Raw genomic sequence first — 27147 nt, 5'->3', positions numbered from 1 at the left:
ATCACTGTAAAACAGTCTTTGATGTTCGTAACAACACTCAATATTTTCTCACCTCTATATGAAAATTCCATGCATACATTTGTAAATCTTAGTCCATGCAAACAATGAAAGTGAATTTTGAAATCTGTGATACTTTTATACCTATACGTCATTACAGATTCATATTGTTAACACAAAATTTAAATTAACTAATAAATTTTAATATTTTAGGGACTGTGCTTTATTTATCAGAGGAGGGGGTAGCTTGGAAGTGACTTTGTTTTTTGTGTATGACCCTCCCCTGGAGCTACAAATATTTTTCCAAAACAAACCTTGCAAAACAAAACTGTGAAATATAGACAAAATATACTCATTTAAATGAATGTGTGTGCTAAGCCAAAATTAAAAAAAAACCTCTCACCAGTTCCCCCCCAAGGACAGATGCCTTTCACAAATATTTAAACCATTGAAACCTGAACAAATTGGTGCAACTTCTTTCAAAAACGTAAAAAGGGAAATTTAGAAAATTATTCTTTGAAAGCAAGGGCAAAATGTCAAAGGAAAAAGATAGAAGCTATGGGGAAATGTATCATAATTACACATTAAATGCTATTTTAAACAATTATTCTGTTTTTATGCACTTTTTTCAAGTAACCTTTAAATGTATTTATTTATAACTTCCAGGCAGTTTTATTGATCCCCCCCCCCCCCTTATTTCTTGGTAATTTTTGGGTTATTTCTTCTTTCGTTGCTCATTACCCTCTTTCCATGTTTTGAGAAAAATCAAGTAAATTTGCCCAAGTTTCAAAGGGTTTAGTATGAGTACAATTTTGAATGCAGGACTTTCGTAACACAGTATTTTCCATGGATATACTATAGATATTTTCATCGCATCCGTGATTTTCACGCTGCGTCTCTGCTTCCTGCAAGTCATCGTTGAGGGCTGCAACACCTGCTGAAACTACTTTGTCATGCTTAACGATGATCTCATCACTGTGCGTCCTCTCTTCAGACAACGCTCGGTCCATTCCGTTGTGTTTACCGTGTTATTGATTCAGTGAGACGTTTGTGTCGCCGTTAAATCGCTATTTTTTGCATGTATCGGGAATACAGTTTGTAACCGACGCTTACATATTTACTATGGAGTCCGGAGAGGCCAACGAGGGAGAGAAGGCAGGCTCTCTGTCGGCGGCGCAGAGGAGGGCAGAGATCCGGAGGAGAAAACTGCTCATGAATTCAGAGGACCGGATGAAGAGAATCGTAGGCTACGCTAAAAACGAGTCCGAAAACAACGGTATGTTTTTATAGATGACCCGGTGTTGTGCTGAAGACTGTTTTCTCGTCGGTATCTATTATCCTTATCACCCGAGCTCCCTAAGGGACCGTGCTTTATTTGTCAGAGGAGGTGGGTGGCTGGGGTGTGACTTGTTTTTTTTTAATCTCGACCCCTCCTGAAGCTATAAGTGTTGTCTACCATAAATAACATTACTTTTGTATTCACGTCATATATAGGTGTTATTGGGGCCAATGCAGCTAACAAACACTGTGGGTGTTAGTTATGGCCAAAATAAACATCTCTTAAGCAAAATGCAAATCCTCCTTTAAAATGATTTGTTAAAGCACAGTTGGAAATTTTGTTTTCTGTTTTTACAGTCCTGGCTATGATAAATGGTGTGATTTGGCAGATTTTTTTGAGAAAACCTGCCTTTTAGTCCAGGAGGTGACACAGATGTGTTCTTTTCTGTAAAAGCACACATGAATTACTAAAAGGCGTGCGCATCATATGTAAATGCAGGGTGAATTAACAATGCAGCAATGCAACACATTAAATGCACTCTTTCAACTTGCTAAAAAGTGATTGCTGCTCCTATCTCGTCGCTGAAAGACTGTTTCTGCCTCTGAATGACTTGATTTCAGTCATAGTGAGTTAGTAAACGCGCACGTGCAAATGAAAAAATAAAATGCGTTCCCGTAATACAAGTAAATCACGCACACATTTTAGTAAGATGCACACACGATATAGTAATTTGTGTGTGTGTTTAAAAAAAAAAAAAATCCTCAAAAAACATTCATGTCATCACCCTGATAATTTATGGATTGAGAAAATTCTCCTACTTCTTAAACCTGAGCACATTGGTTTGATTTCCTTCAAAAACACGGGGAAAAGGCAAGCAACTTAAAAAGACATGGCCCAAAAATTAGCAAAAAAGGTTACGATAAAATTACCTGAAAATAAGCACACAAAAAAACAAAATGACCTAAAAAAGTATTATATAAGTATAACATATCTGTATTTATCTTAGAATTTTTGTCTATAACATAATTCTGAATACAAAACTGGTATAAATATATGTAGTTTTCTAGACATTTACCTATTTTCAGGGATATTTTTCAAATAATATTCTCATCTTTTTTTACAACTAGTTTTTAGATGAATTTCTTGACACAATTTACTAATTTCTTATAATTTGTGGGACATTTCTTAGCAAGTTGGTCATTGCCTTTTTTCACAAAAAATAATAAAAATAATATGCTCCTATTTCAAAGGGTCAAATAGATTGTAAAAGGCATCTGAACGCAGCACAAGAAAACCGGTGTCAATCAAGGACCCAAAATAATTTGGGTCCACATTCTCAGTGTGATTGTTTCTCATTCTTCTGTGATAATGCTAATGCTAATGCTGATGGTTATGTTTCACTATTTTTCTGACATTTTTAAATAAATGATTACTCAATCATTCAAGAAAAAAAGCAGCAGATCAATCTATTTGAAAATAATTGATGGTTGCAGGTGTTGCTCTATGTCTACAAATATCAATGCGAGGTCCTGTAAGAGAAATGGGTACAAATAAAAAAATGTGTCCGTTCAAGTTCTTTGTCCACATAATAACACGTCTGCAGCTGAAATTAAGCCGAACTAATACTGGATCCTGATCAAAATTTTAGAGTTAAAGGGCCTGAACTCATTCATTTTGGCTGATTACACCTTCTCTTGCAGACTGTGGTTATTTAACATCTCACTCACTCCTGTTTTCATTCATCTGATGTCTTGACTTTGTCTGACATCTCCAGCTGGAGCACTCCGGCGTCCCACAGAACCCCGCTTCCACCTTGACCTCGACAGGACAGATCCATGGTCATCATCGTCCTCCCAGAGACCGTCTCCCTTCCTGCCAGAGACTTCGGGGCTCGGCAGTCGCTCCCTCAGTGCCACTCCAGAGAGGAGGGGCTCCCCTCTGCCAGACTGCAGTGAGCCACTAGGCGGTTCTCTTGGAAGCTCTTTGGAAGACGAAATCGGAGGGATCCGGCCGAGACCGAGGGGGGAGCGGGCGTCAGACGACCTCAGCGGCTCCCCGCGTCGAGGCCTCCAGAAGTACCTGTCCCGTTTTGACGATGCCATGAAACTGCGGGGTCAGCTGGCCAATGAGAAGCCGGCCCAGGACGGAGGGTCTGACTCAGAAGAGTTTGATCCCTTCAGAATCTTCAGGCTCATCGGCAGCATCCTCCTCGCTGTTTTTGTTCGGATATTTGTCTGCAAGTTCCTGGTAAGTGTGCTCGCTTTAAACCACTACATTCCTGTGATAACTGTGAGATTGACGTGTTCGTTATTTCATATGTTAAAGGCTTCTGGTCATATTTAATCTTTGAGCACTTAAACTTAACAGTGCAGATATCTATTACAGGTTTTAGTAATTATATTAAAGTAAAAGGTCCTTTCAGGTGTGAAATGTTGCTTTATCATACATATGCATTTTGTGGGAATGTCAAATATTATATACTTCACTGGGTTCTGATATCAGCCCAGATTTAATAATAGTGCATCAGTCTACTTGAAACATGATGGTGGTCCTTGTATTTTTTTTTCATTTTAGTCAATATTTGCTCCATTTCTGACCCTGGAACTGGCCTACATGGGGTTATCCAAATACTTTCCAAAGGTGAGTTTGTATCAGATATTTTATGAAAAAATGATGTCAATGTAAAAATGCAAAAAAACTGCAGTTCCTCAAATGTGCACTTGAGGCTGGCTCCAGAAGCGAGTTAATCTCCACAGACCCACATGTTAAAATGGCCAACCCTGCAGCAGAAATAAACATGTTTGCAACCTTTTGCCAATAAACGGTTTTGGTCTCTATATCTAATTTCAACATTCATGACAATTGTACAGAGTGACGAATTTTTATATAACTCATCCATTTAAATTATTATTATTTAGGCCCAACATTACGTATATTTAAATGTGAGGCTGCTTGAGTAACAGCTGTCTTTGAGATGTAGCTACAGTCTGAGTCAGATCACATTATTTTATACAGTCTTTGTAAAAACACAGTTGCAGACAAAAAATAACATAACATTTCAAAATAAAAACATTAGAAGATATCAACATTTAAAACATCTACAGCCAGATGTGCCTGCTAACAAGTCAGGATCATTTTTAATGCATCAAAGCTACCCTTTTTTCTTAGTATACTATGGACAGTTTGTAGTAATAAGTCTTGGGAGAAAACCTAATAACTGCCCAGATATTTCTGTAGGATAGAGATCCATGGGTTAGAAGGACACAGTTCAAGAAAACCTTTACTGATTATTGAGGTTAAGAGATACTTCAGAAGTGTCTGTGTGGAAAATTTAAAACTGTGACATGAATGGTTTTGATTGATTTTAATGTATTTATGTGTCACTTTTTTTGGTCACTGCACCCACAGTAAAAATATTACTGAGAGTTCCCCAGTTACTTCTTTGAAACCCAACTTTCATCTGTTTTCTATTATTTCACTTTTTATTGACAAAACAATTGGTTAATTATCTATAATGAATAGACAGACAGACAGACAGTGAGAAAAAATCATTAATTGCAACCACACATTATTTTCTTTGCATTATACTCCTGTTCCTCCAGGTAGAGAAGAAGGCCCAGACCACTGTGCTGACCGCTGCCCTGTTGCTGTCCGGCATCCCCGCTGAGGTCATCAACCGCTCCATGGACACCTACAGGAGGATGGGGGACGTCTTTGCCGACCTCTGCGTTTACTTCTTCACCTTCATCCTCTCACACGAGATCTTGCTGCTCTTTGGCTCAGAGACTCCTTGATGGACCAGGAGGTTCACCCCGTCCCCCTTCTTGTTATCCCCTCCCTCTGTCTCCCATAGCAACAAGGCATGGTCATATAAATACTGCTGACGTGTGTTTGTTGTTGACAGTCTGGAAACGAGTCCTCGCTGCCTTATGATCAGGGTTGCGCGTCAGCTTCAGGATTTCACTAATGCTAAGCTACATGTGACCAGAGAGTCCAGTGTTTGTTAGAGATATCCGAGTCATTTTTGCTCTGGATTGAACCCGAGAAACAGAAAGGCAGCATGTGTTCACTTGTGCAAAGAATGGCATTTATCTTGCTGAGTGATATTTATTTGTCAGGTCTAGCACAGAAAAAGGTAGGGAGTGGACACCAGCACTGTTTTTCAGCAGTCTGGCAGCCACAGATTCCATTTAACTTATGAATGGGAAACACTGGAGTTCCTCAAGGGCTGGGCGAAATTTCTCAAACTGGCACAGCATTACTTTAAAAAATCTGATATCGATGCATAAGCAAGTAAATGCCAAACCACACAAAATCAAAAACAATCTGGTGTTTAGTGCAATGAACTGTCTTCCAGTACTGTGCATAACATCAGAAAAATCCTTTAAATTTTCAAAACAGAAACTTAAGAGCAACTTAACACCAGGCTGAATGGCAGTGCTCTGCCGCCCTCTCTGGTTTAATATTTAAAGTTTGTGACACCTGTCACCAAACCCAACAGTGACATCGTGATGTACTAATGCTTCAATCCTTTGTACGTCTGATTCAATAGTTCTGACTCTGCATTCCAGACATCTGATCTAAATGTGTCCCCTGTCCCATGCCAAGTCTCTAAGCTTCACAGCCATCTACAGAGGACATGCTTCAGTTACCACAGCGCCATTAGCAGAGAGAAACGACATATAAAATAATCACCAGTCTTGCTCGTCTTTGCTCATTTAAATACCATGCAACGCAAAATTCTGTAAATGGTTGCCGTGCATAATAGTGTGAAGTTATTATGTGCTTAATTTTGTGTAGACTTTAGTGAAGCATACATCAACTGAATGGAGATGGCAGCTACAATGTTGTTACGGCACATTTCACAACACATACATAAAGTAAATTATGAAAATGTCGTTTTTCTCAGTTCACTGTATGCACTGCCTGCCCTGTTGCTGTGACATCGGGTGTGTTCACATTGGCAAACTTTGTCTAAACAGATCATGCCCTGAGTTTACGAATTCTCAACTGGAATGACCGTTCCAAGGCACTTTTCTGTGTCGGAGGTAGTTTCTCTTCAAAAACAATAGATTGAAGCATTACACATCAGGAAGTACACTTCTACATCCCTGCAGTAAGGTGAGAATTTAAACCAACAGAAGGCAGCAAAAACATCTTTTTCTGATACTACCTAAGATGTACTTTAAATTTTCAAATTGTTTGATTGGAATAATTTATTTAAAGTGAGATTATGTACATTGTGCTTAACAGCAGCTATTGTAGCCACAAGCGGTAATTTCAGGAGGTGAATGCTAAAATTTCGTGCAACACTACAAAGAATAAATACTGGTAAGTTAGTGGACTGACTCACTAATGTCTGATATAACATTACCTACAATAACGCCGAATCACACTGGATACGGAAGTGCCCCGATCTGTTAATTGTCGGGCAGCTGCCCATTAGCAGTGGCCTGGCTCATCACACCAGGTGCGCATTTCTCCACGCTGGTCAGCGATTCTCCTTCTCTGCTCCTTTCTAATCACACAGAGAGCTCTGCCCCGGTCGCTCTGTCCCTGCTTGCTTGTGTGTTTCTGGCTGTGTACCTGTGTGTCTATGTGTGTCTGCTTTTCGCTCTCCCTGTCTGTTTAGACTTGGCTGACAAGCATTGTGTAAGCACTGGATGCATATTAAGTCATTTATTGAAATCAGATCATGTATATCATATCTAGCATATCCTTTATATTGTTCATAATAGAGTACTTAGTGTGCCGATTCACTTGCGGCTCACAGAAAAATTAAACAGACATCGAAACTATCGCTGCAGATCGTCAGCCTGCAGCAGAGCTCGGGGCAGCGAAGCGTCCAGTGTGAACGGTCTGACTGCTTAACAAGGGCATCGAAGGCAAGCGGCCAGCGCTCAGTGGAAAATTGGCGTGACAGTTCTGCGTCCGGTGTAAACCCAGTGGACCCTCTGTGGTATTGAATGAACACTGCATTTAATAAAATATTAAGTTCTTCAGTTTTAAGAAAATGAATTAAAAATGACATAGTCTTGCTTTAAATAATAGATTTTCTAAAAGCCGACCTAAGTCCTTCTGTATCCTAATAATCCCCAAAGATGGTGCATAAAATGGGCAGCGTGTCATATTCTCAGCTAAGGCGCTGCAGACTACTCCGCAGGTTACTGGCTTTGGAGGTATGGTACTCATATGCAGCACTATGAATATGTTTTTATTGTCTTGCAGTATGTCAGGCAGAGTTGGGGTCCATGCATTTTCAGGTACTTCCATTTACAGCCTGAATCTAACCTTCACATAGCCTGCTGGATAAAGGCTTTTCATGTAAAGCTTACTCCTAAATTTAAAAACGAAAAAAAAACATAACACTTCTTCACTGGAATTTAAGTTAACTGACAACAACTTTGGAGCAAAGAGGTTTATATGGAGCTCTTGGTCTGTCATGATTGACAATCGATGATTGAATTAAGCAGAAAGCTTAAGACAGATTATCATCAAGACTGACAGAGGCAGGTGGTTTCTTTGTGGCCTCATACATAATCTTGCCTCTGCAACTCAAGCAGGAGACGACCTTGAGGCTTTGCAGTTGCGTCACAAATGACAACCTCCATTGAGGTCCAAGAAAAAGTTTCCTTCAAACAAAAGTGTTTACATGGAGGTTAAGCACCATTTGTATAAAAATATATATTCTGAGATTAGTTTCTGATTTTATTCTCAGGATTCTTACTCAAATTTCTGAATTATTTCCTCCTTTTTTAAACATATTGCCCCCCTCTTCGCCTTATATACATCAGAAAGACAGAAAAGTAGAAGTCTCTTTTTTGCTGGATCACCCCAATTTCAAGGCTTGTTATTTTTAGGTCAAAAAGTATGAGGAACAGTTACACACGATCATCCAGCTATACTTTGAGTATCTGATAATATCCAGTTCCTGATGATGTTAAGTGTCTTAAAAGGAATATCTCAACCACAAACTGACCATTTGTAAGTCAATTAGTCATGGTTTTCTCGCGTTCCTCTATGGAAAATGGTGAACATAATGATTAATTGATTGATTGGGGACCATGTTTGTATAAAATAATAGACGTAGCTACTGTGATGTCACCTATTGGTTTGTGGACTCCCATTGTAAAGCCTAGAGTTTGGCATTTCTGTGGCTGCTATCTTGGTTTTTGCAGCCAGAAGTGACCATTATTTCTGCTGTTAAGTTTGGTATTTTAGCATGGAAGTCTATGAGGATTGCTTCTGGAGCCAGTCTCAAGTGGCCATTCAAGGAACTTCAGTTTTTGGCATTTCCATGTTGACTTAATTTGTCTGCCGCAGTTTTCTACACAAATTGAAGGTAACCGCACGACTGATCGATTTACAAATGGCCGTTTTGTGGGTCAAGTATACCTTTAAAAACTTGCGCTCTCCTTTAATTGGTAGATTTGAATCTTGTGTGCTTGTTTTGTGACAGATATCCTCATAGGTCCTGCTTTTAGTCATATTTTATGCTGCGATCTGTCATCCAGCGCTCAGAAGGGTCCACCCGTGTTACGAACCAGTTTTCCTCCTTTGAGTTGTGAGAAAAAGCATTTAGTCCTTGAATGTGGAGTGTATTATTTTGCACGGCTGTGAGCTTAAAAACGCAGTAAACTTCATATAGTGTAATGAAAAGTGTGTTTGACAGGAAAGTCTTGTCTTTTACTGGAAAGTGCTGTCGCTGCAAACAAACGTGGGGCAGTGGGAGTTTATGCGCTTATTTGTGTTGAGTAATTCTGGTGATGTGGCCTGCTTTGCTTTGTTTCGAGCCTCATTCATAAGTACTTCATATATATTCAACTTCTGTGCGATAATGTCCTCTCTCCAAACTTTTAATTTCATCCAAATTAATTTATTAGTGTGAATTAATTTTAGGTTTTTTGTTTTCATGTAAATAATATGGTGTGATTTATCCTACGACTTGTCTGACCTACTTGATTGTTTTTGATAAAGTTTACAGAATAACTGTTTTTAATGGCTCTTAAAGTGTCTTACTTAAGTAACCAGTTCAGTGTTGACATGAAGTAAACAATCTCTGATTAAAAACATACACAGGAATGAATAAACTGACCATTCATACCAAATAAATCCTACTTGCGTGACTTTCTTTCTTTCTTTTCATTCTGTCTTTCTTTCATTCTTTGTATTCATGTCAGCATTTTTGTATTATTTACTTTATTTTTTTATGTAATATTGTGGGCCTACTTATGTAATATTTTGTGCTATTATACATTACATTAATATTTATGTCTATTACTATTATTTTATTTAATGTTATTGTTACTATTATTGTTGCTGTTCATCTCTGCTCCCTCTGCCTCCCTTTCTCTCCCTATTTTTCTCTATCTCTCTCTTTCCTTTGCATCATTTTGTCATCTACTGTATTTTCTGGAACAGGGATCCCTCCTCAGTGCTTCTTCTTGAGGTTTCTAGAGTTTTCATTAGTTGATGTGAGGGTCTAAAGACAGACGGATGTCATATGCTGTAAAGTCATCTGAGGCTTATTGTGATTTGTGAATATTGGTTTATAAATAAAATTGAATTGACTTGAATAGACTATTTTTTATTCATTCATTTACATGTTTATGTATTTGTTTATTTATTTATACTTTTGTCATTTTTCATCCTTCATAGTCTTCCCCCTCACCATTGTAATTTATTGGCATCAGCATTTACGTTACATTGTTACCAAAGCAAAATAACAGATGAACAGATGATCGCATTTTGTGCAAGAAAGTTATATTGATTATCACAAGATAAGAAATACATTACAGAAATATATTTTAGACACATACTATATACATACTGTCTTGATTATGTAGTAACATTTAGTGTAGAGCTTGTTTCTCATAGTTTCCAACAACATTCAACATACTTTGCAGCTAATACTGCACACTGACTTTTCTCCCTGCATAGATATTTCTCTCTGATATTTGACTGAGGAAACACATATGCATTGTTTTAAAGAAAATTTGATAAATAACATCCAGAAGTGGCCACTTACTCAAGGTCCTGAAAACATTTTGTACTCGCGGTGTAATTTCAGTGCAGGTTTGCAGTTCTGGCCTCCCACCACGCGGTGGCGCATCACACCGTCAGCTTCACGAGTTTGTGAACCGCTGTCGCAGTTTTCTAACGTGAAGGTTCAAAGACACAAACAACCGTCCGTCGCACAAGACTCGTTGTTATCTGTGAACTAATTTGACTTTTTTAAAAAACATAACTTCGTGGAAAGCAATGGGACGTGAGTCAAGGTATGTCAGAATTATCGGGTGTATTTGGTGTTTTGTGTCTTCGGCTGTGACTACCTCCTGTGGCCGCTAAACTTTAAACATTTTCATTTCTGTGGCTAATTTCGATTAGCATGCTAGCTAAAACACACTTTTGCAAACCAACCCATTGGTTAATCTCATGTATCCGTGTAAAATGAATTAAAACGTTTTTAATTATGTAGTTTTTAATTAATAAGTTTTTCAACTGTCGTGATTATTTTGCTGTTTGGTCCTCAGACACTACAGGAAGCGCTCCGCGTCTCGGGGACGGTCAGGCAGCCGATCAAAGAGTCGCTCCCCGGACAAACGCTCCAAGAAAGACGACCGGAGCCGGAGGGAGCGGTCGCGGAGCCGAGACCGCCGCAGGTCCCGGTCCAGAGACAGAAAACGTGCCAGGTGGGTGCTCTGCATTATTGTATGCTAACAACGCGTGAGTGTTAAAGGAGACTACAGTTGTTAAACTTAAAGAGGTGAATTAGAGTAAAAAGAGACTTGGAGGAAAATAATTTGGTTGATTAAGGAGCTTTTTAAAGATCAAGATAAACTTCCACTGTAGGACAATTTATCTTGGGCTACAGAACTGCACAAATCTGCAATCACAGCTCCACTATTCAGTCTTTAAGTTAATTTAACTAAAACCATGAGCACCAATGAAGACGGAGTTGCTGGCATAGTATACAAAGAGATGCAAAGAAAGGTACCAGTAGATGTAGTCAATTATTTTTTTTAAAAAAGTGAAGGAAAAAATGTCCAGTGAAATATATTCAAAGTTGTATATTTGAAATTATCTTACTGAATTATTAAAAATATTATTATATTAAAAATGTAAGTTTTTTTTTTCAGTTTTGTTGCTGTTATTTTCTAGTTTTTTGCTTGTTTGTATTGGTTTGTTGTTGTTGTTTTTTTGGGGGGGCAAACTTTCAGGTAATTGTCTTGTACTTTTTACAGATTTTTTGTGAACTTCTGGGTCATTTCTTCTTTTGTTGCATTATCTTCTTCCCATGTTTTTCTTTCTTCCTTTTCTTTTTAAGAGTCAATTTACCGAGGTTTTAAAGTGTTAAATCAATAAATTGATCGTATTTCCTTCTCAGCTAAGCAACAGTTTTGTGTGAGAGGAATTAAAAGCCCATCCAACATAGACACTATTCCCAGATATAAGCCTGTTGAGTTCATTGGTTAAAGCAAATGATACCCTGGGCTAGTAATTGAAGTTTTACATTATGTGCAAACGTTGCTATGACTTTTTCAAACAAATGATTGCAGTTTCAACAAAACTATTCCTGTAGTGTTTTATTTTACACATTTGGGCTGAAATTCCCTGTGCAAAGGGTGTGAGTCATCATTAGAAATAGAGCTGGCTATCCTCTGTAACTGTCTGGTGTACAGGGACTCTGGGCTCAGCTAGTGAAGAAGAAATGAGACTGTCTCCCTCTTGTCTTGTGTGTTTTTATGCCATATGCTTGCCTTTGCTGTCCAGGCGCACCAGGAGCAGAGAGAGGAGGAGGTCCAGAAGCCGAGAAAGGAGGAGGTCTGGCAGCAGGAGCCGAGCCCGGAGGTCCCGATCTGTTAGCCCCAGCAAGAGCAGGAGACCAGATGAAAAGTAAGACATAAGAAAAAAAAATCAAACAGGATGTGACTGATGGCTCTGGTAACCAAAACCACGCAACTGTTTTTCTTTTTCTCTATTGGTATCTTCCTTACAGGTCAAGGAGCAAGGAGAAAGACAGCATTGATCCTTTATCTGACAAGAAAAAGATAAAAGAAGAGAAAGAGGATGAGAAAGTTGAGGATGTAAGTTACATATATTCAGTTCTTGCTTTTCTCAGAAAAGTCACCACACAGTAGATGGGAAATATTTTTGATATTTCCTCTGTGTCCATGCAGCAAGACTTTGACCAGAACAAACTTGAGGAGGAGATGAGGAAGAGGAAGGAGCGTGTGGAGAAGTGGAGGGAGGAGCAGAGGAAGAAGGCCATCGAAAATATCGGAGAGATCAAGAAAGAACTGGAGGAGATGAAGCAGGGCAAGAAGTGGAGCCTGGAGGATGACGATGGTAAAAAAATCAGCGCTGTTTGATTCCCCATCTGTTGTTTTATTGTAAAGAAATTTGGGAGTCTAAATGCGAAGACCCATAAATGTACCAAAACTACCCCTATCCAAGAATTATTTACATTTTTGATTGAACAATTGATTATTATTTAGCCACAGAAGTTAAAGTGATGTAAATACTGGAATAATTGTTTGCGTTGTGAAACTGTATCCAGCAAATGTTTGGTATTTGCACTTGATGGGTAATTAAATTAATCAATTCAAATAGAGTTTTAATCAATTAATATACTTTTATCAGCCAACTGATCACTTGACTAGTACAGACCTGCAGCAGAGCCTTACAGTGACTTTTTATTTCAGACGATGACGAGGATGCAGCTCCACTGGAGGGAGACGATGATGAAGATGGGGAAGGAAAAGGGGAGAGGAAAGAGAGGGAGACAAAGGAGGAGGAGAAAGAGGAGGGAGATAAGGAGAAGGAGACTCCTATGGAGCAGCAGACCGAGGAGGATGACGTGGATCCTCTGGATGCTTACATGGAGGAAGTGAAACAGGAGGTGAAGAAGTTCAACATGGGAGGCATGAAAGGAAATGATAAGGTGAGTGCGGGAGTTAAATACGGCGTTACTTTGACCCAGAGTTCTGCTTGGCTCTGATTTACAAGACTGGCACCCAAACTGGAAATGTGATGTAACCATACGCTGTTCAAATGATTGAAAGTATTCATTTTAAGACATTTTATACATATGAAACCAAGATTATGGATTTTAAAATGGAGGTTTTCAGGAAATACGATTTAAATGAATATTTTTTTTCATATAATCATGATATTGAGCAGCAAATTTTCACCGTTTATGTGCCTGTTTGTAACACGCTTGATTGAAGCAGCTCTCATTTTCTAGCTGCAGCAGAAGAAACAGCTGACACACAAGCCAGCAGCCAGGGAATTTAAACGTTTAAACAATAAATGATTATGATTGTTCTAATTTTATTTAAATACAGCCATCATCCAAAACCCCTAATCTGACCAGTAAGTTATTTGTTCATTCAAAACTGAACCAGAAATTAAAATCTGACCAAATACTCCCTGTGAATCACCTTTTTTACCGATCACAAGCAAAGTACCGGCATATACCTAACCCAATGCAGGACTATGAAGAAGAAGAAGAGAATCCCTCTAATGTTTAATAGTGGTTATGAAAAATTATTTAGATGTTAAAGGGTAATTTTTGGTTACAGTTAATTGTTCAAGGGTCTTAAAGTAATGTATGACTATAGTTGACTTCCATTAGAAACCAGTTGCAACTGAAGCAAGATTGACAGCCAACTCCTGTCAGTTGTCAACAACAGGATGTCTTCTTGTGTTTGACTAGAGGTCGTCATAGTGGATGTTTTCCTGCACTGTTTTGCCAGATAACATGCATGTTGTTTTTCTCTTCGACAGAGAGGAGCCATGACAGTGACCAAAGTGGTGACAGTTGTTAAAACCAAGAAGGGACCCACTCATAAGAAGAAGGGTGAGCTGATGGAGAATGACCAGGATGCTATGGAAGTGAGTTTGTTTCAACCCTCATCAGTGTTTGTGATGAAGGTCACACGCTCACCTGCGTTTCTTCAATACGAATGACTTTTCTTTCATCAGCAAAAAAGTGCTTATTTTCTCACGTATTTCTATAAAGTACCCATCAAATAATGTATCAGTTCTCCCAGAGAATTAAATTCAGATACTGATATCATCAGGCAGTAAGCTTGACAGTTTCATCTAGTTTTTTCAGATTGAACCCGCTGCTAAATATCCAAAATGTAACCGATGTGTTTGACAGTACTCATCAGAGGAGGAAGAAGTGGATCTGCAGACAGCTCTTACAGGCTTCCAGACCAAACAGAGGAAGATCCTAGAGCCTGTTGACCACGGCAAGATCCAGTATGAGCCGTACCGCAAAAACTTCTATGTGGAGGTCCCTGAGCTCGCCAGGATGACTCCAGAAGGTCAGGAAAACTAACACGAGATTATGATTTCAGTTAGTTGAAATGTTAGGCTATCCAGGCTAGTCTGTTAGTGTTTGTGAACATGCTCGCCAGGGAAAGTGAAAGTATCAGCCCCATTTCCATTCTCATGTGCACTGTGCAGGGTTCCCACAGTCATGGAAAACCTGGAAAAGTCATTGAATTTCACAGTCTCATTCATGGAATCAGTAAAAATCATTGAAAGTTTGGGAAAAGTCATGGTTGTGTATGATGAAATGAATTGTTATATCAATCTTACGTAGATGACCTGTAATGTCACATAAGAGTGAATATATTTTCTGTAAGTTAGCTTTTTATGTAACATACGTAGCGCCAAAATGTGTTGATTAGGGCAGCACAATACATAGTTTCAGTATCGATATTGCGATTTGCAATAGTCGCAGTGCAGAATGTGCAATGTCAAGCAAGGCAAAATTTACCCAGATCACTTATTTTCTTCCTGATACAAAAGGAAAACTTGCAGTGTTTTAATTTTCCAATAATACCAACCAAGCCCCCCCCTTCAAAATTTGTTTTGTTTTACCAATAAACCTCTCAAGCAAAAAAAATAAGATGAAAACTGAGAAAGTACAGGCAGAGGCAGATTCTCCACAGAAAAATACACTGTCACACAATCCCAGTGAATCAAAAGTGATTATGGAGAGGGATTACTTGAGTCTATATGTTGTGTTTTAGGAACATCCCCCCTAGTATCTTTAACGTCTGCATGGTATGAATGTAATTTTATTTATACACATTCGACGGTTACGAATGGTGTACCAGCCAGCTTAACAAGAATTGGTTATTGTTTATTATTTTGGCTGGGTATGAAACCTCATTACCTTTCTTAATGCTGCTCGAAATGTGTATATAGCACTTAATATTGAAATAAGCCAAGTAATATAAGATATCAGAGTTAAACACTTTAAGGAATTGTTAGTCTTTTTTTATTTAGTCTTTGTTGTAGTCAACCCTAAAATAAATATAACTCGGGATAAACAGAAGTCATCTGTTTTTAAAAGATACTGTTAAATCATTAGGAGCAGAAGCTATTGTACCTGTATATTACTCACTGCAGCCTTATTTAGCGTTGCTGTGATCTTTTCAATAATGATGAATACACATAAGCCAGTTATCTCGACATAGGTATGAACCAAAAGTGTAAAATGCTTTTTAGCAATTAAACTACCAAACACTGTGTTTTTCAGCACATAAACTGTATATTCCTTGCATGGTTTTATTGTTGCTTTGGTATTCAGAATATACATTTTTGAAAACCTAACATCTCTCTGTTTGGCTGGTTTGAATCAATATAGAAGTGAACGCGCACAGGCTGGAACTGGAAGGCATCACCGTTAAAGGGAAGGGCTGTCCCAAACCCATCAAGACCTGGGTGCAGTGTGGAGTGTCTATGAAGATCCTCAGTGCCATGAAAAAGTGAGTGACTGATGGTGACTGCTGATGTGATGGACAAGGCAACTTGTTGAGGGTGGAAAAAAAGATGATTTTCTTTTCAGTTTTATGAAAGGAAAGCACAGCAGTCAGCTTGTTTGTACATGGCTCAAGCAGTGATTTAGGCTCGTGCAGAGAGCAGCTCCCATTTTTTAAATGTCAAATAAAGTATTTCACAGTATATTACACTGAACATGAAGTTGCAGGAAATGCAGCAGAATCAAACATGTCTTTGTTAAAACATTATCAGAGAAACAATTGGCCGGTGTGTTCGTGCCACAACAAAAATAACCCTTAAAAAGCGTGACCCCTCTTTTTTTTTGGTCTTGCTGTATATATCAGTTTTGATTAAACATTTGCTAAAGGCATTTAAACAAAGTTTTTTGTTGGAACGTTTTCATTTTTTTTATTAATGCATATCGGTTCCAAATATCGGTTATTGGTCTCAGTTAGTACTAATAATCTGTATTGGTATCAGCCCTGGAAAACCAGTAACAGTCAATCCTTATAAACGCTTTTGGCTTTTACTTTTACACGGATCAGCCAAAAATCAATATTGTATGTGACACTTGACCCTTTATGACCAGAGACCAGCACTTCATATTTGTATTAATTCTTTCTCACAAATGTACCCAGGCACAGCTACGAAAAGCCCACCCCCATCCAGGCCCAGGCCATCCCTGCCATTATGTCGGGCCGAGACCTCATCGGCATCGCGAAGACTGGCAGCGGGAAAACCATAGCCTTCCTGCTGCCCATGTTCCGACACATTATGGACCAGAGGCCCCTGGAGGAGTCTGAGGGACCAATCTGTAAGGAACAGATCATTTTATACATCCTTCGGCTGTCATGTCGTGTCATTGTAAGGTTGACAAAATGCACAGTGGCGCCAGAGGAATGAATGATGAAACCATCAAAACACCTTTGCACTCTACTCATAAAAATGAGCATATCTCAAAAATTAAATAATGTACATAAGTCAAATAAGCAATACGCAAAATATTTCACAATAAGCCAAACTACCAGTGTAGGCACTGGCATACTATGTCTATTGCAGAGTTAAAAAAATAATAACTGAATGAAGTCAGAAATAGGATTGTGGGAAATAAAGGTGTGATGTCCAACTATTGTGCTTTTCAAAGACTGGGTTTAAATGTAGGTCAAAAGACTAAAAGAGGACCCATTTACAAGGTACAAGGTAGATTTATTTGTAATAGTAACCCACAGGCTGTTATGCTTCCACAGCATTTCTAATATTACTTATCAGCCATCCTGTTTTTCTTCCTCCGTCACAGCTGTTATCATGACTCCGACCCGAGAATTGGCTCTGCAGATCACCAAGGAGTGTAAGAAGTTCTCTAAATCGCTGGGGCTCAGGGTGGTGTGTGTTTATGGAGGCACGGGCATCAGCGAACAGGTAAACACACACATACACTAATTTTGCCTGTTTATGTTATATCCCCAGGACTTTAATGGTTTTCTAGTGGTTGGCAAAGTTGAGGTCAGTGTTGCACAATAATACACAATGTTCCTGTCATGGTCCATGATGATCTTTGATAAGTGATCTAACAGGAGAGCCTTAGTTGAACATTACGTATGTTATGTTATTGCAAGGGTTCTCAACCTTTTTTAAATCAAGGACCGCTTCTCAATGCTTTAGCACCAACCTCCCAAATATCTAATAAAAACAACATTATATGACAGAACAAAACAACCTAAGTAGTAAATATGTGTTATGCCACTTTCTCAGCTGTTAAGGTTGTGATGACTTTCTGTTGTGCCCGAAGCCTGTCCCTCTTCATTTAGAAAGATTGTATTGGCTTCCCAGCATATCCTGAGAGCTTTGTGTTTGGTGTTATCATCTGACAAGATTTCAACACATTAAACACATCTTCTCAGCATCACTGCCTGCCGTTATGAATCAAAATCTAATGTATTCAGGGACATATTTCCCTACCATGCAGTGTTTTCTCAAAAAACAAAAAAGTAAACACAACAAAACAAAACAAAAACAAAAAAAAGTGCATCAGGAACAAACCATTCTGTGTTACTGCACAAGGGAATGTTAGCCAGCTAACAGAAGCAAAAACACATCTGTTTCTGCCCGATGATATTAAAACATATTTTTCATTTAAATTATGCATTCTAGCTTGACTTTTTTCATTTATGTGATGTCTTGTGCAAATTTTGATGTAAAAGCTTTGTAAATTACCAAAAAAGTTACATTTGACTTACATCTTATCCCACTAGATGGCAATCTGAAACCCACCAGTGGGCCTTGGATCACCAGTTTAGAATAGCTGATTTTGCAGTTGTGGAACCTAGCAGAAATACACAGCGCACCACCAGCATGCACTCAATACCTCCACCCCCCCTTAATTATTTATTTATTATTTATTTATTCATTCATTTTCATTCATTCTTCTTTATTAATTATTAATTCATTTATTTATTCATTCTTCTTTATTATTTATTTATTTATTAATTTATTTGTTTTTGGGTATAACCCCTATCCTCGATTTTCCCACCTAGCCTCCCTGATCCTGTCCCCCTGCCTCCTTTTCTATCTTCCTTGAGGGGAGGAGAGAAAAGAGAAAAAGGGGACATATTGTCATCTCTATCATGTCTCTCACCTGTCCTGTGTTGCATCACACAACAAAGAAAGAATTGCTGATTTATAAAACACCAAAGAACTTAATGTCCCTTGTTAATGTTCCTCTTTTTGTCTGCTAGCCCATATAAAGTTAAGCACAAATAGAAACTGGGAGAGGTTGTTCTTTTATTTTCTTGTTTTGAGTGCTCCTTTCATTAAAGCCACAGTTGGTAACATTTATGAAAAAAATAACATTTCACATTTACAGTCACTCTTTTCACACAAAGCAATAACTGAGACAGATAATCTCTCTCTGTAGCAGCTGTCAATCATGTCAATCACTGCTTGTGAACTGCGGTCATGTTGTCAAAAAAGGCAGCACAGATTGAATGTGAATTAGTATTCTGTTACTGCACTGACTATTTCACGCCTCAGATGTTTTCAGAAACATGCTATAGTGTACTGTTAAGTTGTAAAATGAGAAAATTTGTGAACTTTTGAGGTGAGAAATGGGCAATGCAGTTACAGAATCCTGATTCACACTTGATCAGCACTACCTAGTCTTACAGTTTGAAGGAAGTTCACATCGTGTTTGACATGAAAGCTTTGTTTGTGACTTCTTGGCTCTGATTGGTTGTTGCTGCTGCCAGTCTGATTGGGAGAAGGGGCATGATTTTTTTTTTTTTCACAGCCAGTGTGTCTCATGCACTTCTTTCAGAATATAGACAGTTTCAGTAGATTTGACATGAAGTTTGTAGCTTTAAATGTTGTACTTAAAATATCTTTAATAATTTTTTGGCTGTATCTGAGAGGGGCAAATATACGTAAGCATACGTTTCAGAATAACTCAGGGGAAAAGTCTGACATTTTAGGAAATGAGCTTTTTCACTCTCTTGCCGAGAGTGAGATGAGAAGATCGATACCAATCCCATATCTGCACAGTTAATATGAAGCTACCGCCAGCAGATGCCCAATTTAGTTAGTTAATTAATCCATAAAGTGAGAAAAGGCCCAACTGATTAATCTGATGAGAATAATAACTGGCTAAAGCCCTTACTTGGTAACAGTGAATTTGATTATGCAAAAACTGTACAGTTTTTACATAATCAGCACCAAACAGTGTCTGGAAGATATGTAAGCTCTGCTACTTTAATAGCTGTTATATTTTAATTTTAAATGCTGCATTAATACTTTAACCTGCTGTCTTTGGCCTTCAGATCGCTGAGCTGAAGAGAGGAGCTGAGATTATCGTGTGCACACCGGGAAGAATGATCGACATGTTGGGGGCCAACAGCGGTGAGTTCATGCACCTTGACCCTCTCACTTCTTTATTCTTTTAGGATGTCGATGCAAATGAGCCTTTTTTTAAGCCTTGTGAGGCTTTTGTTAATTACCCTGCATGACATAAATGTTACAATATGATAAAGTACACAATTAACCAAGTCAGTACCACTTACTAAACTGTCAACATTATTTGACCATCCTTGGGCTCAGTCATATCGACAAGACAGTGGTGTGTTTCCTGAAGATCAGGGGAAATACAGGTAGGTGGACCTGGTGCTGCTTCCGTGGCTCTTCAACCTCCAAGCCAGAGACGATCAAAATGTTTGATAAGTGTATTGTAACGTGGGTGTAATCAGGATGTGTAATTATGTATTATTAAACAAGAGTAGCCTGAATGCTCAACCAGGGTTCTACAGTGTTGTTTTAGTTCATATACTCACATAAATAAATCAATTAATCAAAAAGCATGTGCAATTTGATAGTCAAAGCACAGAAAGACATTTTCCAGTTGTTTTCACAGACCACACATCTGTAATACCTCACCTGTTTAGCTAATTATTTTTAATTAGGAGCTCATGTGGCTTCTGGGAGTAAATATCACTGTGGAGCCCTGTGCAACACTAAGCTTTTGCATACAAATGTGAGGAAATGCTTGAAATGTGTTTAAGAAGCTGTAGTTGTTATATTTACTGACACTTTATTGTGTGAATCTTTTCTGAGCAGTTTAATAGAAGGGTTTTTGTTGTTTCCACACATGCGAGGTAATCTGTAATATGTTTCCCTTGTAGGTGAAAAGGCGCTTGGTCAGATAATGCTTGATGGGGCTCCATCTCTTGTTTTGTATCTTGAGGCTGTTTTCTGACTTTTACAGGTCCCTCATGCCCCTGAGATGGTACGCAAGACCAGAGAAAACAAACAAACAAAAAAAGCAGAACAAACTAACAAACAAACAAAAAAAATCAAAATAGAATAAAACCCTGGTCCCTTGGAAAATTAGTCTTACCCTGAAAAAGTTGTCTGTTTGTTAAATTATTTTTTTTTTGAAGAAGGCAGAATGTGTATGAGGACTAACCTTTCTTGAAGTTAACTGTTGTCCTCATGCTCCTCTACTTTGGTGTGCAGGTCGAGTCACCAACCTGCGCAGAGTTACATACGTGGTGTTGGATGAGGCGGACAGGATGTTTGACATGGGCTTTGAGCCACAGGTGGGTGTCACCCGTATTTATCAAATGTGGTTCCTAATTATTTTTGTATACCAAAGTCACAATTATGAACTTTGCATGTTTGTGAGCCCCAGAAAGGAAGCAGAAATAGTTGTTTATTGCCATGAAGAACAATTATGTAAACAGCTATCTCACACAGTTAGAGGCAAGTGGATGTATAATGTCAAAAACATGCAAAACTAGCAAAAATTAAGAAAAAATTCATTTTTTAAATAAAAATTGAATTACAACACGGTCACTTTCTTCTGTTACCTTGGATCTTATGTATCCAAAAAGAAACATAAAATGAAAAAACATTAAGCGAGAATGATTGGACAAAATCCGCTAACCCCCCGGTGTTATCTGGTTCCTCTACCAGGTGATGCGTATTGTAGACAACGTGCGTCCAGACCGTCAGACGGTCATGTTTTCGGCCACCTTCCCCAGAGCCATGGAGGCACTGGCCCGGAGGATCCTGACGAAGCCCATTGAGGTCCAGGTGGGAGGCCGCAGTGTCGTCTGCTCCGATGTGGAGCAACACGTGGTAAATCATCTCCGTTTCATCTCTCTTCTGAAAATGATTTATTAAAAGGGAATTTTTGGTTTTATTTGTCCAGTATCAAGACAGATGCCAGTATTGTAATTTAGTTTTTTTTTTTTAATTCATAGTGGCAACCAAGCCCAATACAGACACCTCACCGTCTCTCTCTCTGATTTCTTCTTTGAATATGTTTCTGTAGCTGGTGATTGAAGAGGACAAGAAGTTCCTGAAGCTGCTAGAGATTCTGGGTCACTACCAGGAGAAAGGCTCAGTCATCATCTTTGTGGACAAACAGGAGCATGCAGACGGACTGCTAAAAGACCTGATGAAAGCCTCGTACCCCTGCATGTCACTGCACGGAGGTAAGGAGCCACATTTGGGATGCACTGATTACAACTTGGCGATAGTTGGACATTGGTAATATATATTGTTTAAGTCCACATTCATGACAGTAAACTACAGAATTGTCAACATAAATGTATTAATAAATATATGAGGAATTAAAAATAACATTGTTAAGACACCTAGATTTCTGAGAGACAATTGATTCTTGGTGCTTGGTAGAATTAGTTGGTGTTGTGCTTAAGTTGAGAAACAAATTCATGGAAAAAGAAAAGCCCCTATATACACCGAGGGTCCTACAGTGCAAAAGCAACAACAATAAAAAACATGGTTATTTTGGACCTAGGAAACAATGCAAAACTGTGTTGCACTCAGGGTATCTTACTACCTGGTCTGACCAAAACACATGTAACCTTGGGTTCAGGAGAGCATTCTCCTGCTCTTCTAACAACAATACAAGATGAACTATAATCAAGTAGGACATTTTGTGATATTAAAAGTATGTAAACATATAGATTGTAATATGAGTCCACTGTCAGCCAAATTGGGCAAGTTTGTCCTTTTATGACGTCTCTAGTAAAACTCTTCCCACAGCTACATAGGGGATGAATATATTCACTATCACAGGCTCTGAATCCTGCCTTATCATAATTCTTGATATTTGGTCTTCAGTATATTCCTTTCCTGCTGCCTCTTTAGGAATTGACCAGTACGACAGAGACAGTATCATCAATGACTTTAAGAATGGAGCGTGTCGCCTGATGGTGGCCACCTCTGTGGCAGCCAGAGGCCTTGACGTCAAGCAGCTGATCCTGGTGGTCAACTACAACTGTCCCAACCACTACGAGGACTATGTCCACAGGGCCGGACGCACTGGCCGAGCAGGCAACAAGGTCAGCTACTTAAAACTGAATTTGTGTTTGTGTTGAGTGTGTTTTTTTAGTTCTTTTTCTTAACGTGTTAAGTGGACTTGTTAGCGCTCACTTAATGGCCTTAATATTCAGTGGTTAACACGTCTCTTCATCTTGTTTCTCCTGCTAGGGTTACGCCTACACCTTCATCACAGAGGATCAGGTTCGCTACGCTGGAGATATCATCAAAGCCTTGGAGCTGTCTGGCTCTCCTGTCCCGCCTGAACTGGAGCAGCTTTGGGCCTCATTCAAAGACCAACAAAAAGCGGTAAGATGAGGGAGTAGTTAAATCAGTGTGCTGTCTTAATTAGCAAGTAGACCCAAGTAGGCATTCTAGAAACTTGTATACTTGTAATCAACATTTATTTATCTCCTTGTTTCTTCCCTTCTCCCCTGCAGGAGGGAAAGACCATTAAGAGCAGCAGCGGCTTCTCTGGAAAAGGCTTCAAGTTTGACGAGACAGAGCACGCATTGGCCAATGAGAGAAAGAAGTTGCAGAAAGCCGCTCTTGGATTACAAGACTCTGATGATGAGGACGGAGCCCTGGATGTGAGTAACATTTGAATTTCATTGTTAATTTCATTATTCTAAGTTTTCTTGAAATTGGCAACTTGCACATTTAACAAAATGCAGTGCTCAGCTGTTTAAGATCAGTTTTCTTTTTGATATCTTCTGTTGGCCTTCCTTCTAGGCACAATTACAACAGTTCATTAATTAACTACTTGTTCTAACCCATCTCAATCTTCTCCCCTTTTGTCCCTCTTCAGATTGAGGAGCAAATTGAGAGCATGTTTAACTCCAAGAAAAGGGTGAAGGATCTGTCTGCTCCTGGGGCGGCTGCCGGTCCCACAGGAGCAGCTGCCACCACAACAGCTGTCCCCGGGGGGCTGCCAGGCTTCGGACCCACATCTGCAGGAAACATCCAGAAACTGGAGATGGCCAAGAGGCTGGCGCTCAAAATCAATGCTCAGAAGAACCTGGGTGCCGAGGCTCAGGTACGTCACACAAAGAGGAAATATATTAGTGCAGGTGTGTCTGGGGAGTTTTTATCTCTAAATCTTACATCTATAAATTATCACATATTCTACTTAGCCATTAAGGACTTAAAATGCAGTTGTATCAGTCAGCAAGTGACCTTTTGTCTTAGAATTGTTCTGGTCAAAACACATTTACTGCTTGGCAAAATTTAAAAAAAAAATAGTTACTTAAAATATTAATTAATTCATTTTCACCATTTTTGTGTGTATATTATCTCAGTTAATACTGAAGTAAGGTGCAAGTCATTAGTATCACAACATAGTGTAATCATTTATATAAGAAACATTGAAGTTTTTAAAACCTGTGCTAATAAGAACATGAACTTTATTTTTAACATGAAATGTCCAATCACTGGCTTTGAAACATTGTTTTTTCCACTTCCTTAAAATAATAAATGTGTGTGCACCTGTGAGCCTCATCTGTGGTTGCTGCCTTCAGGTTTGTGTTCCAGGTAGCTATAAACTTATTGAAAGAGTCCATGAGTTCTTATTTGACATTTAAAAACTTTCCACCTTTAACATCTTTTTTTGTCATTTTCTGCCACTCATTGCATGTTTTTTGTGTTTGTATCCTCTCTGATCTGTTTGTGTTTCCGTCCATGTAGTTCAAATAAAGTCACATTGGTTTTCTCTTCGTGTACAGGACGTAATGCAGCAGGCTACCAACGCCATTCTGCGAGGCGGCACCATCATGACGCCCTCTGTGTCGGCCAAGACCATCGCGGAGCAGCTGGCGGAGAAGATCAATGCCAAGCTGAACTACACCCCAGTGGAGAAGCTGGAGGAGGAGCGGCAGGCGGCTGAGCAGGCTGAGACCATCAAGAGATACGAAGAGGAGCTGGAGATTAACGACTTCCCTCAGGTCAGCAGCATGCAGTGCAGGGCTGTACTGAAATATTTAGCAGATTCACGTTTTAATTTTGATCTTTGTTTTGGGATTTTCTGTAGTTTAGCTCTTTGCCATTCAGCTTGGTTTTGTAGGTGCCCAGGAGCAACAGATAAGAAATGAAAATACAGAATCTCAATCTCATTGTTTTCTTTGAAAAAATATCGCAAATAGATCTCAATTTTTTTGTGAAGTGCAATCCCACATAACCATCAAATATTTATCTATAATTGGATTTTTATTTGTTTGCAAATTCATGCTCTTTTTTTTTCTTTTCTCTGTTCCTCAGACGGCCAGATGGAAGGTGACATCTAAGGAAGCTCTGCAGAGGATTGGTGAATACTCTGAAGCTGCTATCACCATCAGAGGAACATATTTCCCTCCAGGCAAAGAGCCCAAAGAGGGAGAACGCAAGATTTACCTGGCTATTGAAAGTATGTGTCAGAGAAATTATTTTTCAGTGTTTTTTTTTATTTTTACACTGAAACTTAAAAAATGTATATACTGTTTATAACTATGTATTTGTTTTCTAGGTGCAAATGAACTGGCTGTGCAGAAAGCCAAAACAGAGATTACTCGGTTAATCAAAGAAGAGCTCATCAGATTAGTAAGTATCTTCTACCTCTTGAAGTCAATAACCAGTGATGGATCTCATGCTGATCAGATTTTCAAGGTTCCTGCAGTCATGGAAAACCTGGAATAGTCATGGATTTTAACAATGGAATTTTTCAGTCCAGAATAAGTTATAAAATTACTGATAATCATTGAAAGTTGTGAAAAAGTCAATTTTGTTGTGTGTAATGACATTGTTACAGTAAACATCGGTGGATAATCTTCCACATACTGTAACATAACGGCAAATCTATTTTTTGTGGCTGTCAACATAAGATAGCTCTCATATGCACTGATGTGTGACAATGTTTTGTTTACGTATGCTCCGTCTCTCTTTTCATATATGCCAGCTAACTGTAAATACGTTTGAATAGAGATTGCGTCTGATATGTTTGAAAAATGCCAGTCAAGTTTAACAAACGTTTTTGTAATTATGGTTTCCTATAAAGTCATGGAACGTTGTGAAATTTTGTCCATGTATGAAAATGTATGAACCTTGTTGTTAAGATCAGTAACAATGAAACATGGTAGGTTGTTATTCAGCAGATATCTATGAAAGATGTCACTTATTGTCGCTTTTTTTCTTTTTCAGCAAAATTCCTACCAGCCGACGAGCAAAGGCCGTTACAAAGTGTTGTAGAGGAGGAGCAGGCTTCATGGTCGGGTTTTCATCTCCCAGCACTCTCCTGTCATCTCTACAGTTTCATCAAAGTGGTTTAAGAATATTTTAGTCTATATTTTTTAATAATGTTCCTTTTCATTATCTAAATTCATGGTCTGGTTTAATTTTTATTTTTCATACTTTTTTCCCCGTAGTTTCCACTGTGCTTCACTTAAATTCCCTGATTTTATACCAACAAACCATGAATACCAAAATGTCTGATACAGTTTTGTCATCGAACTATCACAACCTGCAATATGTCTTAAATGTAAGACATGCTTTATATAAGTGATATTTTTTTGGGTCAGATTTCACCATCTCGTATGTACAAGAAACATCCCAACCATAGTCTTTACGAAGAAATAATCAGATGAAAGATGTTTTTACTTTTCCGCACAATAAAACAATGTGTTGTTAAGGAAAAAAAATTGTCCAGCTGTTTGCGTTAACAAAAAACTAGTACATTTAATATACTTCTATGGAATGCCTTTAAAGTAAATTTTAAATACATAAATAAATAAATATATAATAAATAATAAATATAAAAATAAAATAATAAATAATAAAATAACCAATCCTAAAATACACGAATGATGTATTATATTTATAAATAAATGCAATTAAAAATGTATGAATTAGTCAATATAGTTAAATAAAACATTTTTTTTTTCATTAGAATTTTTTGTTATGATTCAACATCTATTTATTTTAGGAGACTTTCATTACCTAATGTCACGTTTATTCCTTATATTCCCCAGATTTTATTGCTCTTTCTATTTCCATCTGTTACAAAGAATTCCAGAAAAGATTCCTATAACATGGGAATTCACTTACTTATTTGTTAAACCATACTGACTATTATAGATTTCTATTTACATTATATTTATTTCCTCATTTATTTATTGCAGTAATTAATTCATAGCCAAATTGAACTATTTCAGAGGCATATGCATTTATTTATCTGTTTATTTATTTATTTAATATTGATATAAATGACA

At 38.3% G+C, this 27147-nt stretch overlaps 2 protein-coding genes across 2 annotated transcripts; both read left to right on the top strand.

Moving 5' to 3' along the window:
- The first annotated feature begins 974 nt into the window (after positions 1–974).
- camlg (calcium modulating ligand) lies at positions 975–9384 on the top strand. Its single transcript, XM_042499439.1, has 4 exons — positions 975–1273; positions 3051–3523; positions 3851–3916; positions 4879–9384. Exons 1-4 carry the CDS (start codon positions 1120–1122, stop codon positions 5068–5070), a joined length of 885 nt encoding a protein of 294 aa, XP_042355373.1. The 5' UTR covers positions 975–1119; the 3' UTR covers positions 5071–9384.
- Positions 9385–10443: 1059 nt separating this feature from the next.
- On the top strand, positions 10444–26577 carry ddx46 (DEAD (Asp-Glu-Ala-Asp) box polypeptide 46). Its single transcript, XM_042499177.1, has 23 exons — positions 10444–10554; positions 10810–10968; positions 12050–12172; positions 12276–12363; positions 12457–12625; positions 12982–13220; positions 14066–14173; positions 14445–14610; positions 15945–16065; positions 16717–16892; positions 17376–17497; positions 19891–19969; positions 21080–21162; positions 21539–21703; positions 21900–22062; positions 22742–22935; positions 23084–23221; positions 23353–23502; positions 23721–23948; positions 24634–24852; positions 25166–25310; positions 25410–25483; positions 26081–26577. Exons 1-23 carry the CDS (start codon positions 10538–10540, stop codon positions 26126–26128), a joined length of 3174 nt encoding a protein of 1057 aa, XP_042355111.1. The 5' UTR covers positions 10444–10537; the 3' UTR covers positions 26129–26577.
- Positions 26578–27147: the final 570 nt, after the last annotated feature.

The sequence above is a fragment of the Plectropomus leopardus genome, chromosome 13 (assembly GCF_008729295.1).
Source record: "Plectropomus leopardus isolate mb chromosome 13, YSFRI_Pleo_2.0, whole genome shotgun sequence".
Classification (NCBI taxonomy): Eukaryota; Metazoa; Chordata; class Actinopteri; order Perciformes; family Serranidae; genus Plectropomus; species Plectropomus leopardus.
Note: the sequence above shows the minus strand (reverse complement) of the source record. Positions and strands in the feature narration are given on the sequence as shown.